The sequence below is a fragment of the Raphanus sativus genome, chromosome 2, assembly GCF_000801105.2.
Source record: "Raphanus sativus cultivar WK10039 chromosome 2, ASM80110v3, whole genome shotgun sequence".
NCBI lineage: Eukaryota > Viridiplantae > Streptophyta > Magnoliopsida > Brassicales > Brassicaceae > Raphanus > Raphanus sativus.
In genome coordinates, this window is record NC_079512.1 from 30,326,876 (window position 1) to 30,341,864 (window position 14,989).

Genomic DNA, 14,989 nt, shown 5'->3' on the forward strand with positions numbered 1-14,989 from the left:
ACTGGGCATGTTTTTGGGTTGATACGCTTGAGCTTGATAAGATTCTTATGGCTAAAACTTTCTAGTATTGATGAGGACCTTCAAGATGCTTAATGAAATACCAAAGACAAAATCATATTAATTATCTAGAAAGAAAATTTTTGTTGACATACATTTTTTTTTGTCACTGAGTTGACAACTACATAGGAGACAGAGAGTTATCAGGATTTTAGTAGATTAAGGGCACACTCTCCTTTTGTTAGTGATGGGTACAGAAAACTTGAAATTTTATGAATAAATGGTGTACAATTATAAAGAACTTATACAAATATCAAAATAATACTTCTGAGAGACTAATGGTAAGTGAATAAATGGTGTACAATTATGAAGAACTTATGAAGAACGCTTACATTCTTATCGCTAGAGATATATAGAAACATCTGTATTCATCTCCATATTGTGTTGACTGCTCTTTCTCTTACCCAATATATCTTCATTTGCATTTTTGAACTTGGCATTTTGTTTTCACGAACACCAAGTTTGCAAAAGAGTATTAAAAACTTAACCCAAAATTATAATCAAACCCATTAGTTTATGCATTGGAATAATAAATTTTCTATATAAATGTGGTGTAATGTCATCATGTGAAGTGACTGAGTCTGCTGCTTTGAACTGCTTTCTTTAATCATCTTATAACACGATCAGTCGATCAGCTCTATTTAGTTCCTAAACGTTAAAAAAAAAAGTATGCCCTATAAAAGAATTTAAGTTGTATTCGTATTTTTATTTAATGAACTCGATCTTTGGAACAATAGCTATCTTTGTTTTAGAAAATGCTTACGAAGGGTATATATGTCACACACATATAAGCTTATATGCAGGGCCGTGCCTGATAGGAATCAGATCAAACATTGGTTTTGGGGCCATTTGGACTAAATATTTTTTTGGGGCCAATTTTTGTAAAGTTTCCTATGGTTCAGTGGTTGAATTAACTGTTACTACTGTTCAAATTCCAAGTTCGAGTAGCTTTGCACCTTCTTTTTGTATCTAATCTATTAATTTAGGGATTATCTACTATTTGAAGTTCTCATTTAAATTTTAGACTCTTTCATAGTTGTTGCTAGAATATATCATACCTCCTATACAATGCAACCTACCAACTTAAATTAAACCAAATCTTAACCAACATAGATTAGTTAAACCTAACCAGTAACACTTTTATAATTTTTTTGGTTATCTCTTAATATAATTAAATCATATAAAACTGAACCACTCTTAAATCAACGAGTTCCATATCATTCCAGACATAAGAGAAAAAATATCCTACTCATTTACAACGTAAGCATACAAAGACCGTGTATGCTTATGCTCATTGATCTTCCAAAAACCAAATAATTGTGGCATAGACCAACATAGGCTCATGTTCGTATCATTAACTTTACTTCCATATATTTACTCTTCACCTACATCATATCACAACATACACATTTATGCAAGAACATGATTTTTTTTGGAAGATACAACCAAATAATGGTGGCATATGGTCAGTAGATTTTTTAAATATGTTTTTTATATATTACATTTTACGAGACTATGTGTATAAGTTTTTTTTTGAAAAAAGCATAACTATGTGTATAAGTTAAAAGGTAAAAAGTGTGACAAAGCAAATTAGTATACTAAAAATGAAAGAAGATTAAATACAAACTAATAACAAGTACAACACAAATTATAACACTATTAAATTCTTTATATATTTAATAAAATATTATATATATGTCTAATATGTATATATATAAATGTTACACAAAATAAATATAATATTTTATACACATATTATATATACCATATATTATTAATTGCTTTGTCAATTTCCGCCCTTTAGGGCGGGTCCTAATCTAGTTATCTTTTGTTTTTATCAGTTATTTGAGGTAAAAAATTTATATTAAAACAAATAAAGGGCCAAAATAAATTCTATGCTTCTAACCTAAAAAAAGTCAGGCACGGCTCTGCTTATATGTAACTATTTAATTTGATTTATTACCTTTGTCTTGTAGTAACGTTATACGTTGAACCCCATTTAATTGGATTATTGTTTGTTTTTTAAATTGGATAATTATGCATTACAAACTATGAGAAATATTGTAAACAATTTTATAACTGACAATTTTACTTGTCTTATAAGAATTCAAGTCTAACTGTATCACTTAAACCGTCTTATCGAATCAATGTTTGATGATATTCCTTAAATCATGTTGCAGATCTTTTATAAGCATTTTCTAAATTAATTTGTATGATTCTGTTTTTTCTAGGATTCGAAACCCATTTCATAGTGTAAAAGCAATTGATATTTAGTGTATAGTGAAGGTAAAATGAGTCTGTATATATAATTGCACGTGTCTCGCATTATAGCCCAAAGATATTCAACCGATGAATCAATCACATGACAAACAGCTCAACCCATGTATAAGAAAAATAATAAAACACAGGAGTTAAATTAGTAGATTTTTCCAGACTTTCAAATATATTCCACCTTTTGGTCTTAGCCAAAGTTCGAACCTTTTGAACGTTAATTGGTTAAATAAAATGAGGAATCATCTGGTAAAAGTAAATAATTTTATACTGTAATACAACATTATTATACAATACTCGACAGTATAGTTAGACAGTTGTGTTCAAAACAAATTATGCTTACAATCTTATTATAAGCTAACATAAAGTATTTTTCCAAGGAAGAAGGCATTTAATAATAGAAATGAGTCTAAGTGTGATGGTTTGAGCTGTAGCCAGTGTTGCAGTTGTAAATGTGTTGTTCGAGGTTCATATGATCAGCATGGATCTACCTTTTGGAAACCAACATAGTCATCTAGCACTAGAAGATGACTTTTATACTCTTAATCTCCTACAAAATTTGCTATAGTGTCAAGATTATGTTTTGTAATTATATTTTAATACTATGAGTTAGAGGGTTGATATTATGTGATTATGCTGCTTTCCTCAGTGTTTTCCCAGCACTTGGAGAAGCTTTCTCATTTACAGCCAGAAATGAATTCGTCTCATTGTAATTATAAATATAAAGTTATCTTTTAATAAAACCTTCTCATTTGAACATTATATTAAGAAAGTGTTATCAGTATCAGTGATACATTTATACTTTGCACATTTGCAGATATGAAATACATTATTCTCTCCATCTCATTCTATATGTAGTCGTTAAAGTTGTTTCACACATATTTAAAAAAAAAAAAAAACTAATAGTCTATTATATTTTTATTAATGTATTATTTTATTTGTATTAGATAATTAATGAAGGTAATGACCGTCTTGCAAAGTCCACCATTTAAGGGGACGCGGGTACGAATACCGGCCATATCGAATGTCACAGCATGGCCATGGAGTACTTTACGCCATTTAAAGGTATCAGCAAAGGCTGGCTCCAGGCCTAGGGTGATTATGGGCCTTCGGGCCTTGAACATCCTAGTTAAAAAAAAAAAAAATTAATGAAATAAGAATGAAAAATTGACAAACATGTACATTAAAAATATAAACGACATTTAAAATGAAACAAATTTTTAAGTATAGAACAACAACTAATATAAATTAAAACAGATGAAGTATCATTTATAAACAAAAAAAATTGTATTTTGAAATTGTCAACATGAAAAATATAAAGAAATTTCATTTGCAATTGTAAAAGTAGTATAGTTTCATTTTTCATCTATAGACTATAATTGTTAAACGTATATATACTCTTCTAAATATCTTCTTCTTTTTTTACAAATATCTAAACTTGCAAGCATGACGAGAATATTTACCAATTTGTTTCTCAGAAAATCAATTTATTTCCAGTTTTAAAAAATAAATATATTATATGTATGTTGACAAAAATATATATATATATATATATATATTATATGTATTCTTCTGCGTATAGAATGAACAAGTAGACGGGAGGATATTTGACCGTTGATTAGGACAACGAAGAAGAGCATAGGAATATTTGGCCAGGAATGCACGTGTGGGTGGACAAGACTCAAGAGCGCACGTGTGCTTTGCTGTCATGGGTGGTGTGGTTCGTTTAGGAATGTGTGCGCCACGTCGGTTCCACATGGGTGGCTATATCGCACGAGCCAACTTGGTCCTTTTTTATTACAAGCATTCCTTGAAGCTTCTTCATATTCTCTAATGGGACAGGCTTTCTCTCTCTTGATTTAAACGCTCTCACCTCTCTCAAGAAAGCCACCGCGTTTCTTCGGTTTCCGGCCGGCGGTTTGGCTCCTATAGCCACCGCCGGTCTGGCTTCGCTTAGTTTTTCTTCCTTTTTCTTTTGCATGTCTTTATCGGCGGGGAAGGAACAATCGGCTCCCCTTTTTTTTTTTTGTAATTGGCTCCGGAAGGATGAGGTGGTTATAGTTCTCTCCTCATCGGTTCTTTTTCGTCTCCGGCATCACATCTTCCACTTGATGGATGGCCGGCGTTTGACTCTGGGACCCTGCCGTATCTTTGTCGGTGGTGGTTGTCGACTTCTGCTTCTCGGGAAAGTGTTCGAGCTGTGTGTCAAAGGGTTTCTTTACTGTGGTGGTGGCTGGGATAGGATTCGCCTTCGATCTCTTTGATTGAAGCTATCTTAGGCTCGGGCCGGTGATATCTGACTCCGAATCCTATATCCCTAATATTGTCGTTGGGGGTGGATTCGGTGGTCCTGGTGATTTGTCCCGGAGGTTTCCGGTGGTTCTATGTCGGAGTTTACAGCGTCGACTTTCAACTGGGAAAGGAGTTGGTGATTGTGTTTCCGGCGAAGGTCTTGGTTCTCGGTCCCGTTGGCGATCTCCACCCGATCGAGATGACAAAGCTTTCTTCTGCCACGCGTCTTCTGTGCTGCCGCGGTTGAACACGTAGAGGTGTGCGTTGCGGTGTGCGGTGGCGGGCTTAGGTCTCGGGTTTTCCATTTGGGCTTGGAGTTTTTTCGTTTCGTGGGCTTGTTTGTGTACCCGGTTTGGGTTTCGTTTGGGCCGGTTTGGATCCTGTATTTTGTTTACTGTTTAATAATATATTTTCAGATGGAAAAAAAAAAAAGCTTCTTCATATTCTCTACTTCACCATCTCATATTTTTAAAGAAAACATAGATTCCAAACCATTACTTAATCTTTTATAAGACTAATCATGTCGATACTAGAATCTCAATAATTACGCAGGTATAACAGTAATATTCACAGCATTTGATTCGTTAAAATAATATATAGAATATATCGATCAAGAATTAATAAAACATTTACGTGAAATTATTTTATTTTTATTGCTAGCCTTCTTTATTTTATTTTATTTATTTTTATTGCTCATTATTGCTAGCCTTCTTTATTGCTCATTACTTAGATGCCAATGAGTATTTTTTTGCAGTAGAATAAACTTAGGGCATCTCCAACCCTACTCCATTTTCTTCTCTAAATATCATTTTGGAGTAAAATATTCTCCAACCCCACTCTATTTTTAACTCAAAAATGGAGTAATGGCTAGGGTTACTCCATTTATGGAGTAATCTTACACATTACTCCATTTTGGAGTTAAACTTTTTTTATTTATGAAATGGTCTTTTAAACTTTTAATCTTTTTATTTCTTACTTAAACAATATTTTAAAATAACAAAATAACATAAAAACAAGATATTTTAATATTTTAATAATTTAATACAAAATGCATAACATAACTAAAAAACATAAATAATATAAAATAAAAATAACATAAAATAAGTGATTTAATAATCTGGCAAATCGAAGTTGTAAGAGAAACTCCACTTCCAGAGGTCGAAACTGCAGAAGATGAAAATGTCTGATTTCAAAAAAAATTTGTTCGATTTAGGAATATCAAAGAAAGAAGCTCATTTTTCATTACGAAATGCATTAGTTGATCATTTGTGGGAAAAATATTCTAATGCTCATTATTGAACTAATTTATATATTATGTTTTATTCTATTTTTATGATTTCTTGTACTTTTTAATAATAAATATTTAATTTAATAAAATATATTTTAAGGTATTTTTGCAAACATAAAATAGTTGAGGTTAATTGGTAAACTTTTATAAGTATATTATTATTAACAATTATTAATTATTTTTGGAGTAAAAAAATGGAGTAATACATTGGAGTAAAACCTTACTCCACTTTGGAGTTACACCATTTTGGAGTAAAATTTGGAGTAATACATTGGAGATGCTCTTAAAACAATGGAATTGTTACATGTTCGAAAGACTATATAATATTCGAAAACATGATAGAGAAGTTAGGTCCAAACATTTAAAGTTCCCCAATGATGACATTAGCCTACAGCCAATTCTGTAGAGAATAATTAAGCTATGCATCAAACATAATTAACAACATCGAGAATTATTAGTCCTACCGAAAAAGCAAAACACATATAAACGCCTCAAATGATTACATCATTAGAAAATACGGTTTGTCTTAAAAAATTATTCTGGAATATTTTTGTTTTTATACGTACTGGTTGAGAGTACCCTGTGTTTTTTGTTTTGAACAAAAGTACTCTGTGGTTTTAAGATAAAACGCCACATGTATACAATGTCCGGGTTCAGAAAAAATTACTTGTGTATGAACTGATATAAAGCCGTTAGGAAAAAAAGTATGAACTGATATTCTATTTTCTTAGATTATACTGTATGATACTAACAAAATGGTTGGCGTTTTATGTTACTACAAGTTTAAAAGAAAGTATAGATATTTACTAACTAAATGGTTGGTTTTTTGTGTTAAAAAAAAGATATTTACCATAACAAAATTCTAGCTGTAAAAACTATTTTTCAAAAACTGTGCGTATGATTACAAGGAAGTGAAATGATTGTGGCGCGTAGACGCAAATAATAAGATGTCGGCGCGTGAGGAAACAAAAGGAAACCCACGGCCGGGTCGAGTGTTTTCGGGTCTCCTATAGGCACGTGAGTAGACCCACCTGCCCATGTTACCCTCTCGAGCCCAAAACTGTAGAGCTAGCCTATCAGTTATCGAATTAATTCATAAAATCCTAATACATCATCTTTCGGCAGTGAAATTTTTTTTTTCATATTTATTGTCAATAAAGATTACACCCTGTAAAAGTATTATCATTGGTAATTCAGAAGTAATTTTGTGATTATGGGGTTTATTTTAAATCATAGTTTACATTTTTATATTACGTAGAAATTTCTACTTTACAACAAAAAAAATATAAAATTTTAATTACAAAATTATGATGTTTTGTAGCTTAACTGATTTCTTATTATAGGATTGTTATTCAATATCACGCTCTATAATATTACCACTTTTAATGGATTCTGAAAGTATATAAATTCTTTACATGAGCATAGCCAGAGAAACAGTCAACTAATATTGGATCCATGAGTATGGTGTTAATGTAATGATAGATCCCACATCCCACATGGATATGATTGGATCACAACAGTTGATTGGCCCACAGCTTTGAAGGAGTTCAGATTCATGTGGATTGTGTTTTGTACCAACCACTTGATTTAGTCCATTTTTATCGTATTATTTGATCAACAAATTATTGCCAACTATTTCCTTGATATTTGGTCTCATCCGTGTGTGATCTTGACTGAGAGTTTCTTCTCTCTTTTTTATACCTTTATATATACCTTTTGTAGATTAAACTGGAACCAACAAAAATCAAGAAATACAATTTACCTGATATTATTACACATAAAGAATGATATCACTGAGAGAAAGAATGGTGGTTTTCTAAAACCTATGCAAGTTTGTGGTAATTTGTAAGTTCTTATATAGAAGTTCATATACAAGTCAAACTATATACATATGGTGATTATAAATGACTAATTAGAAAAATATCAGCATTTATTGAAGCAGTATGCAACTCGAACAAGAAAGTATATCAAAATAACCTTTTCTTTATTGGCATGGTCTCAATTAATGCAATAATGAGGCTGCATGGATGTCCTCAAGTAATGAGTTCTGCAAGACAATACACGAATTCCTCCATATATATTCCATGTACGAGAATATGTATTTAAGTAGCAGTTTACCTATATGTATGTAATGTGACCATTTGTTGCTAAATAGGATTATAGGAAAATGGAGTTCGTAATATAGGCCGGTTTGGAAAATGCGAGTGAAAGTCGAAACCACTTTTTCTTTGAATGCTCATATTCAGTCCAATTATGGAAAAGTCTTACAATGGGGATCATGGGAAGCGCTTTTATGAGTTCATGGGCTGATATTATGCAGTTGATAGCAGAGGGGAGAAATATGGATTGAAAGAAGTTGTTCTGTCTTCGTTATGCTCTCCAAACAGCTAGCAGTTGATAGCAGAGGGGAAAAATATGGATCGAAAGAAGTTGTTCTATCTTCGTTATGCTCTCCAAGCAGCTATGTATGGAGTTTGGCGAAAACGGAACAGAGTAAAACATGGAGAGAAGTTGATTCCAGTAAATGTCTTAAAGAAGATGATAGAAAAAGGTATTAGAAACAAGTTGAGCTTGTTGAAATCCAAGAGAGTGAAGGGGATAGAGGATGGATTGCAACTCCGGTTTGGAACTAGAATATGATTGTTTTGCATATTATTAGAGCTAAATGTTTAGTTTTCTTTATCAATCAAGGGTAGCAATCTTCTTGTACAAAAGTTCTTTTTTTAAGAATAAAATTTAACATTTTTTCAAAAAAAAAAAATAGGCCGGTTTGTTTCGCACAAAATTGTAAGAATATAGATAGAATGATATTGAAATTAAATGTGTGTGTAGATTATAGATTTGAAACTAGACTTTGGATTCCATACATAATGGAATAACTTTTAGGTTATGTCTTGCGGAAATAGTTAACTAAAGAGAGGACCTATATGATGTATAATAGTAAAAGAAGAAAAGGAGAAGACAAAGAGGGAACAAGTTGGGGATAAAAAAATAGAGATGTCAAAAGGGCATTATTGATTATAATTGGCCAACCTGAAAAACCTTCATCTCATTCAACTCCTATATTAATCACGTCTCTTCATCCCCCATTTCACATCTCTCCATCTCTCTCACTACATAAGAACCGTAGAAGGTTGATCTTGTCCGCTTTACACTTCATCCACTATCAAATTCAGAGCTTTTGAGGCATATTAAGCATTAAGAAGGTTTCTCTTGTCATCTCTACCCACAAAGATCAAAAAGCTTTATATTTCTCATTTACAAACCTTACAGTTTGAAACTCTTGGGGGAAAACTAATATTCAAGGCCTGTTATATATAAATATATCATGATGATGGGAAAAGAGGATTTGGGTTTAAGTCTGAGCTTGGGGTTTGCACAAAATCACCATCCTCTCCAACTGAATCTCAAACCTACTTCTTCACCAATGTCAAATCACCAGATGTTTCCTTGGAACCAGACCTTTGTATCCTCCTCGGGTACGTTTCTTTCTTTAACAAACCTTTTTTTCACCAAGAAACAAACAGATCTCGAAAATGACCCATTTTCCCTTTTCTTTGCAGATCAACAATCTCTAAGGAAAATAGACGTGAACAGCTTGCCGTCGACGGTAGATTTGGAGGAAGAGACGGGAGTTTCTTCCCCAAACAGCACGATCTCGAGCACCGTGAGCGGCAAGAGGAGGAGCGAGAGGCAAGGTAGCGGAGATGACTTAGACATCGCTCTGGACCGATCTTCCTCACGTGGAACCTCTGATGAAGAAGAAGAATACGGAGGAGATGGGTGTAGAAAGAAGCTCAGGCTATCCAAAGATCAATCTGCTGTTCTCGAAGACACTTTTAAGGAGCACAACACTCTCAATCCCGTAAGTCATTATCCACACCCTCAAGAGTATTCTCTAGTATTAAAAAAAAATCTGATCTAACAAGGACTTTATGGGTAAATATACAGAAACAAAAGCTGGCTTTGGCTAAGAAGCTAGGTTTAACCGCAAGACAAGTGGAAGTGTGGTTCCAAAACAGAAGAGCAAGGTGAGAGTCAAAGATATTAAATGACCATTTAAGTCTTTTATAGCAAATGTTTATTAACAAAATACAACCAAATTTTTGTGTGGAATATAGGACAAAGTTGAAGCAAACTGAAGTAGATTGCGAATATTTGAAGAGATGCGTAGAGAAATTGACCGAAGAGAACCGACGGCTCGAGAAAGAGGCAGCGGAACTAAGGGCACTAAAGCTTTCACCGGGGTTGTATGGTAAGATGAGTCCACCGACCACGCTTCTCATGTGTCCATCATGCGAGCGCGTGGGCGGACCATCGAACCACAGCCAAAGGTCTGTGTCTTTGAACCCGTGGCTCCAAATGGCCCATGGGTCAACTTTTGATGTTAAGCATTCTAGATCTTAACTTCTGGTTCTGTGGGTTATATCATTATGTGGGTCATTGTACTTTTTTAGATTATTGACTCTCGTTATGTATCCTTAAAAGCTTTTTAAAATTTTAAAACTAGTTAAATTTGATTAAATTAGTTGTTCTTGTCTTCTTGATGACAAACAAAATATAAAAGAATGGGGAAAACAATTTATTACTTTTCTCAGATCTTTTTTAAACGCACTGACCATGTTTTTTTTTTTTTGCTAAAATAAAGTAATAAACGCACTAAACGCACTACCATGTTGACAAAATGATGACTCTATCTTCATTTACGTTTGACAAAGATCATGCTAAAAAGAAGAAAAAGATCATGCTAAAATGTCATAAAAAGAACAATAATGAATTCAAGAATGGCACGTACAAAAAAAAATTCAAAGGTTAGGTTAATAAAAAATATAAGAACAAGTATAATTTAAATAATTCAGACAGACTATTAACAAACTATAGTTTGTGAATTTTCAACCCAAAGATATTCGGTTTACCCCTAGGTATTATTGGAAAGTATTTTAAATTCGGGTCAGACAGTGCGAAAGCCAATCCACCCTACAGTATTAAATGCGACCGGATCAGCTGACAGCGAACAATGAGAACAAACTACCTAATTGGTGAAATTCTATTGGGTCCTAATAGGGCCTACTTAGTAGGTCGAATTTTACAGCCCAAATAGCGGCTAGATTATCGATTAGACTCGATTCGTTATGCAATTCTTATTGGAATTCCACCTTGGATTCTTGAGGAACTTACGTGATGAAGAATATTTACTTGGGTCTCTCTAGGATCTGAGCAAACCTTAAGTGAAAAGCTTGGTCTCATAAACATGGAGCAGAACTAATCTCTCGTATTAATTTATACAAGATGATCATTATTCTGAAAATAAAATTTACTAGCCATAACCACCGTTCGACTCTGATATTAGGAGGCACTGTATGCAGAAAACAGACATGAACCAATACCATCTAACGACTGAATGTTCGATCATTAGTTCAAATCAAAGATCTAATGTCTAGTTTATTCAGTCTATAATATAAGAAAAACACTTATCTTCCTTGATTTTGTAGTAAAGTAAAATCCTAAGAAATGGTAAACCAATATGTATATGCAAAAATTGAATCGAGACAAATTTAAATTGCTTTTTTCTTAAACTGAAACATTACTTGATGTTGAGCATATCAAATTTTACTAGCTGTTGTTGGGCCCATTCAAAAGTGGAACCCTCCAAAAATAGGCGTATGCCACTTGGCATGGAGAGCACACGGTATTCTTTAGTAAAAGGCGAAAGAATAGTTCGCTTTGTGCTCACCACATGGCTGCGTGGTTAGATGGCAGAGAGGGTGATATGTATTTATTCTAAAACTTCTGCTGCTTATTGCTTCAGTTTCACGATGTGGGACTGTTAAACGAAGGGATCACCACAAATACTTTTCGTGGGCTTTTATGGGCCTAGAATAAGTTTTGGTTTTAAATATAAAAGTGGTATTTCTTCCTTTAAGCCAGTGAAAACCGTAACTATTGAAATCAAAATGCTTACTATTATTAGTTTTCTTCTCATATATTTTTCACCAAATGTAGAACGATTTTCAAATCTGCATTGTTTCCTTTCCTCTAATCATAATAAAATTGATGAATGGAAAATAGAGTCTTATATGAGATAAAAGGGAGTTGAAAGACATAAATGTTAAGATAGAACTTTAAAGATGTGATTGGTATTAAGTGGAGTAAAGTGGTGGAAAAATAAAGGTGAAAAAATGAGACAAGAGAAAAACGAAATTCAGAATAATTCTTTTTTTTATTTAATGATAGAGTAACAGTTCACTCTGCTTTTGGTTCACTTTTAACGTCAAAGGGCTGTAAAAAGTTTTATATGATTGGTTAACAGTGAAGTAACTGAACAGAAATGTTATTTATTTTATTTTAAATATCGCTAAAAGGTATTTTCATTCACACTCTAATTAACGGTTATAATCTGAAAAGTATTTAATTATGATAAATAATTAAAAATAAAAAAGTCTACATCAAGATTACTCTCTTTTTATTCCATTTATTCATGAAATTAGGTTGATCTGCATCAAGATTAATAAAGCTTGAGGCCTTATACATGAATTCAGGTTGATCTGACTGCATCAAGATTACAATCTCTTTTCCATTGCATTGCGGTCGAGTATGCATCAAGAAGAAAACGCAAGCTGGTTTTGCAGGTAAGGCACGACGTATCTCACAACGTCATCATGCGCCATTTCGAGGTGATCTCCATGGACACCGACAAACTTCACTTTTCCAGCATCATCCAATGTTTTCAGACCAATCCAGTCCTCAGTATATAGCTTTGTCTGGAAAAGAAAAACATACTTTCAGAAACAAGTGGTTGGCTAATGAATAATGATAAGAATAAAAGAAATAAAACTGAAAATGAGTTTAAGCTTTTCACCTGTTGAGGAGGCAAAAGAGGTGCTGTAGCTCCATCAGGGTAAAATCCGAACCAACAAGTTTCTTTAGGAACCACTATTGTATCACCCTCGAACTGTTATAAAGAGAGAGAAAAAAATGAAAAAGACAAAGACTCATGAGCTAATAATCATCGATCTAACAATTTTGTTCAAGGATAATTGGTTTTAGGAGGCATCACCATGACAAGGACCAAGTTGTGCAAGCTGGTGAAACGTTCCTTATAAGTGGAGTTCCTCTCGTTTGGTCTCTCATTGTTGAGCTTTGGTAGAAACTTGCAGTGTTCCATATACTCTGGTATTTCCTGAGTACAAGATAACAAAACACTTAGCACGATTGAGGTATTTATAATAAGAAATTATTTGAGAATTAGAGTTTGTACTGTAGCGAGTTTAATATATCCACATGGAGCAATATGATCCTGCATAGTCATTACAAGGTGTTGCTAATGAGGTGTATTAGTCATGTTTTAAGATCTTGATTATAAAAGAAGAAGAGAGAGAGATAAGGTGTACTTGAGCAGAGTCCGTGTAAACCTCTGTTTCGTGCAGCTGGCAAAGTGGATAACTCTAAACAGAGAAGTTTATTGTTGTTATTACGAACGTGACTTGTTGTTAAGACAAAGAGACAAAGGAGAAAAGAAAGAGAACTTACAGCTCCCACAGGACACGGGGGAACGATGGAGATACCAGCATGAGGTCCTCCTAAGGACACATAGTTGAAGACAGGAGGAGCATCGTCACAGAACTCAATTAGACCTCTAGCGACCATGTTTCCTTGTGACTGTGCAACAATGTTGTAACCTTGACTCAGCTCTTTCATCTGCTTAACTTTTTCACACGCTATACTCGCTTGTTGCATAAGAGGCATGTACATTGAATCATGTTCACCATTTCCTATTTCTCTACAAGAAGACAGAGAGAGTGTGTGTGATAAGCCCTTTTGCAAGATTAGGATGAAACAAGAAGAGAATTGAATTTGTTGGGTCGGTACAAGCAGTAGCCAGGGGAGCTGGAGAGGTTCCTAAGGAGCTGTGTGAAGCTCCTAGCTTCAGCACTGGAGCATTGATCATTAACCCCTGTCTCAATCATATCCATTAGGTTCATTATCGATCAAGAAGATAAAAAAGGAAGAAGTTCTTTTTTTTTTTGAATAAATGAATGTAAAGGAAAAAAATCTTTAAGTACCGTGTAAGTGAATGAATGGAACAGAGATTGAAACAGGAATGAAGAAGAAGAAGGTTACAAGAAGAGCAGATCGTTGGAAGGTCTTGTCCATGGAAGAACTCAGAGAAATAACTGCCTTTAATCTTGTAGGAAGACGACAACGAAGTACAGACTAGTCTATCTTGCTGTGCTTCAATCATATTTAAAGAGACAGGCCTACGGTAATTTTTTCTTTTTTTTTGGTTTCTGGTTCTTTTTATTTTAGTTGTTTATTAATCAGATAATGCCAATCAATACTATTTAATGCCGATCAATACTATTTAAACACGAATATGACTTACTGATATAAGTGTGACCCAACTATTTTAATATAATTATTAAAATCTTTTATTAATTATTTAAGAAAAATATTGTACAAATAAAGATACAAACATAATTAAAAATACAAATATAATTTTTTTTTTTTTTAAAAAACGTAAATATATATATATATGCCCGTCCGGACATGTCAAAATCTAGTTAGTCTATAAATCTAAGAGTTTGTGGTATTTATATAAAACACACATTTTATTTTTAAGATTTCATAAATTTATAAATCATACAATATATTTTAGTAGTAAATGTTAACATAATATCGATGTAAACCATGTAATTGTGTGTTCATACTATGTAAATCGAGAAGGTAGCTATTACTATAAGAAGTAACTATCGACAGGCAACTGCAAATGAATAACAGAAGGCAGAAGTTGTTTTCACTTTTCACACTTTGATCATCTACTTTGTTAGCTCCAGCTCAACTAAGCTTACCATTAAGAAAACTTAATTACACAATACTATTTTCTTAAGAAAGTGGAAGAGCATTTATACATTGTGGTTGGTGTATGGCCAAGAAGATGATCAACCGCAAATGAATAATAGTTGTTTTCACACCAACCACAATGTATAAATGCTCTTCCACTTTCTTAAGAGAATAGTATGTGTAATTACAAAGAACTATTAAAAAAAAAAAAATTACGAAGAAGATGTGTGAAAACAACTT

General features: G+C 33.2%; 2 protein-coding genes and 1 non-coding gene across 5 annotated transcripts; 1 reads left to right on the forward strand and 2 right to left on the reverse strand.

Moving 5' to 3' along the window:
- The first annotated feature begins 8,950 nt into the window (after window positions 1-8,950).
- Window positions 8,951-10,498, forward strand: LOC108826277 (homeobox-leucine zipper protein HAT1). 2 transcript variants are annotated; one of them, XM_018599665.2, is made up of 4 exons: window positions 8,959-9,387; window positions 9,472-9,773; window positions 9,860-9,939; window positions 10,030-10,498. In XM_018599665.2, exons 1-4 carry the CDS (start codon window positions 9,237-9,239, stop codon window positions 10,313-10,315), a joined length of 819 nt encoding a protein of 272 aa, XP_018455167.1. In that variant the 5' UTR covers window positions 8,959-9,236; the 3' UTR covers window positions 10,316-10,498. The 2 variants fall into 2 exon arrangements, with proteins under 2 accessions (XP_056859022.1, XP_018455167.1); XM_057003042.1 differs by having other exon boundaries at window positions 8,951-9,773.
- Window positions 10,499-11,533: 1,035 nt separating this feature from the next.
- LOC130508914 (U5 spliceosomal RNA) lies at window positions 11,534-11,651 on the reverse strand. The gene has a single exon (XR_008943098.1). It is a non-coding gene; the product is annotated as a U5 spliceosomal RNA (small nuclear RNA).
- Window positions 11,652-12,298: 647 nt separating this feature from the next.
- On the reverse strand, window positions 12,299-14,140 carry LOC108839983 (uncharacterized). Of its 2 annotated transcripts, XM_018612789.2 has the most exons (8): window positions 13,972-14,137; window positions 13,778-13,862; window positions 13,439-13,688; window positions 13,300-13,353; window positions 13,167-13,205; window positions 12,966-13,088; window positions 12,768-12,860; window positions 12,299-12,669 (listed from the first exon to the last, which is right to left on the reverse strand). In XM_018612789.2, the coding sequence occupies exons 1-8, from the start codon at window positions 14,060-14,062 to the stop codon at window positions 12,508-12,510; spliced, it is 897 nt and encodes a 298-aa protein (XP_018468291.2). In that variant the 5' UTR covers window positions 14,063-14,137; the 3' UTR covers window positions 12,299-12,507. The 2 variants fall into 2 exon arrangements, with proteins under 2 accessions (XP_018468291.2, XP_056860411.1); XM_057004431.1 differs by lacking the exon at window positions 13,167-13,205 and having other exon boundaries at window positions 13,972-14,140.
- Between the last annotated feature and the right edge of the window lie 849 nt (window positions 14,141-14,989).

Excerpts from the sequence above, each read along its gene's own strand:
- LOC108826277 (XM_057003042.1), top strand. The coding sequence starts at position 9,237 with ATGATGATGGGAAAAGAGGATTTGGGTTTAAGTCTGAGCTTGGGGTTT. Across the intron at positions 9,774-9,859 it reads AGCACAACACTCTCAATCCC|AAACAAAAGCTGGCTTTGGC; the intron begins GTAAGTCATTAT and ends GTAAATATACAG. Across the intron at positions 9,940-10,029 it reads TTCCAAAACAGAAGAGCAAG|GACAAAGTTGAAGCAAACTG; the intron begins GTGAGAGTCAAA and ends TGTGGAATATAG.
- LOC108839983 (XM_018612789.2), bottom strand. The coding sequence starts at position 14,062 with ATGGACAAGACCTTCCAACGATCTGCTCTTCTTGTAACCTTCTTCTTC. Across the intron at positions 13,354-13,438 it reads CCCCGTGTCCTGTGGGAGCT|AGTTATCCACTTTGCCAGCT; the intron begins GTAAGTTCTCTT and ends TTCTCTGTTTAG. Across the intron at positions 13,089-13,166 it reads GATATATTAAACTCGCTACA|GAAATACCAGAGTATATGGA; the intron begins GTACAAACTCTA and ends TCTTGTACTCAG.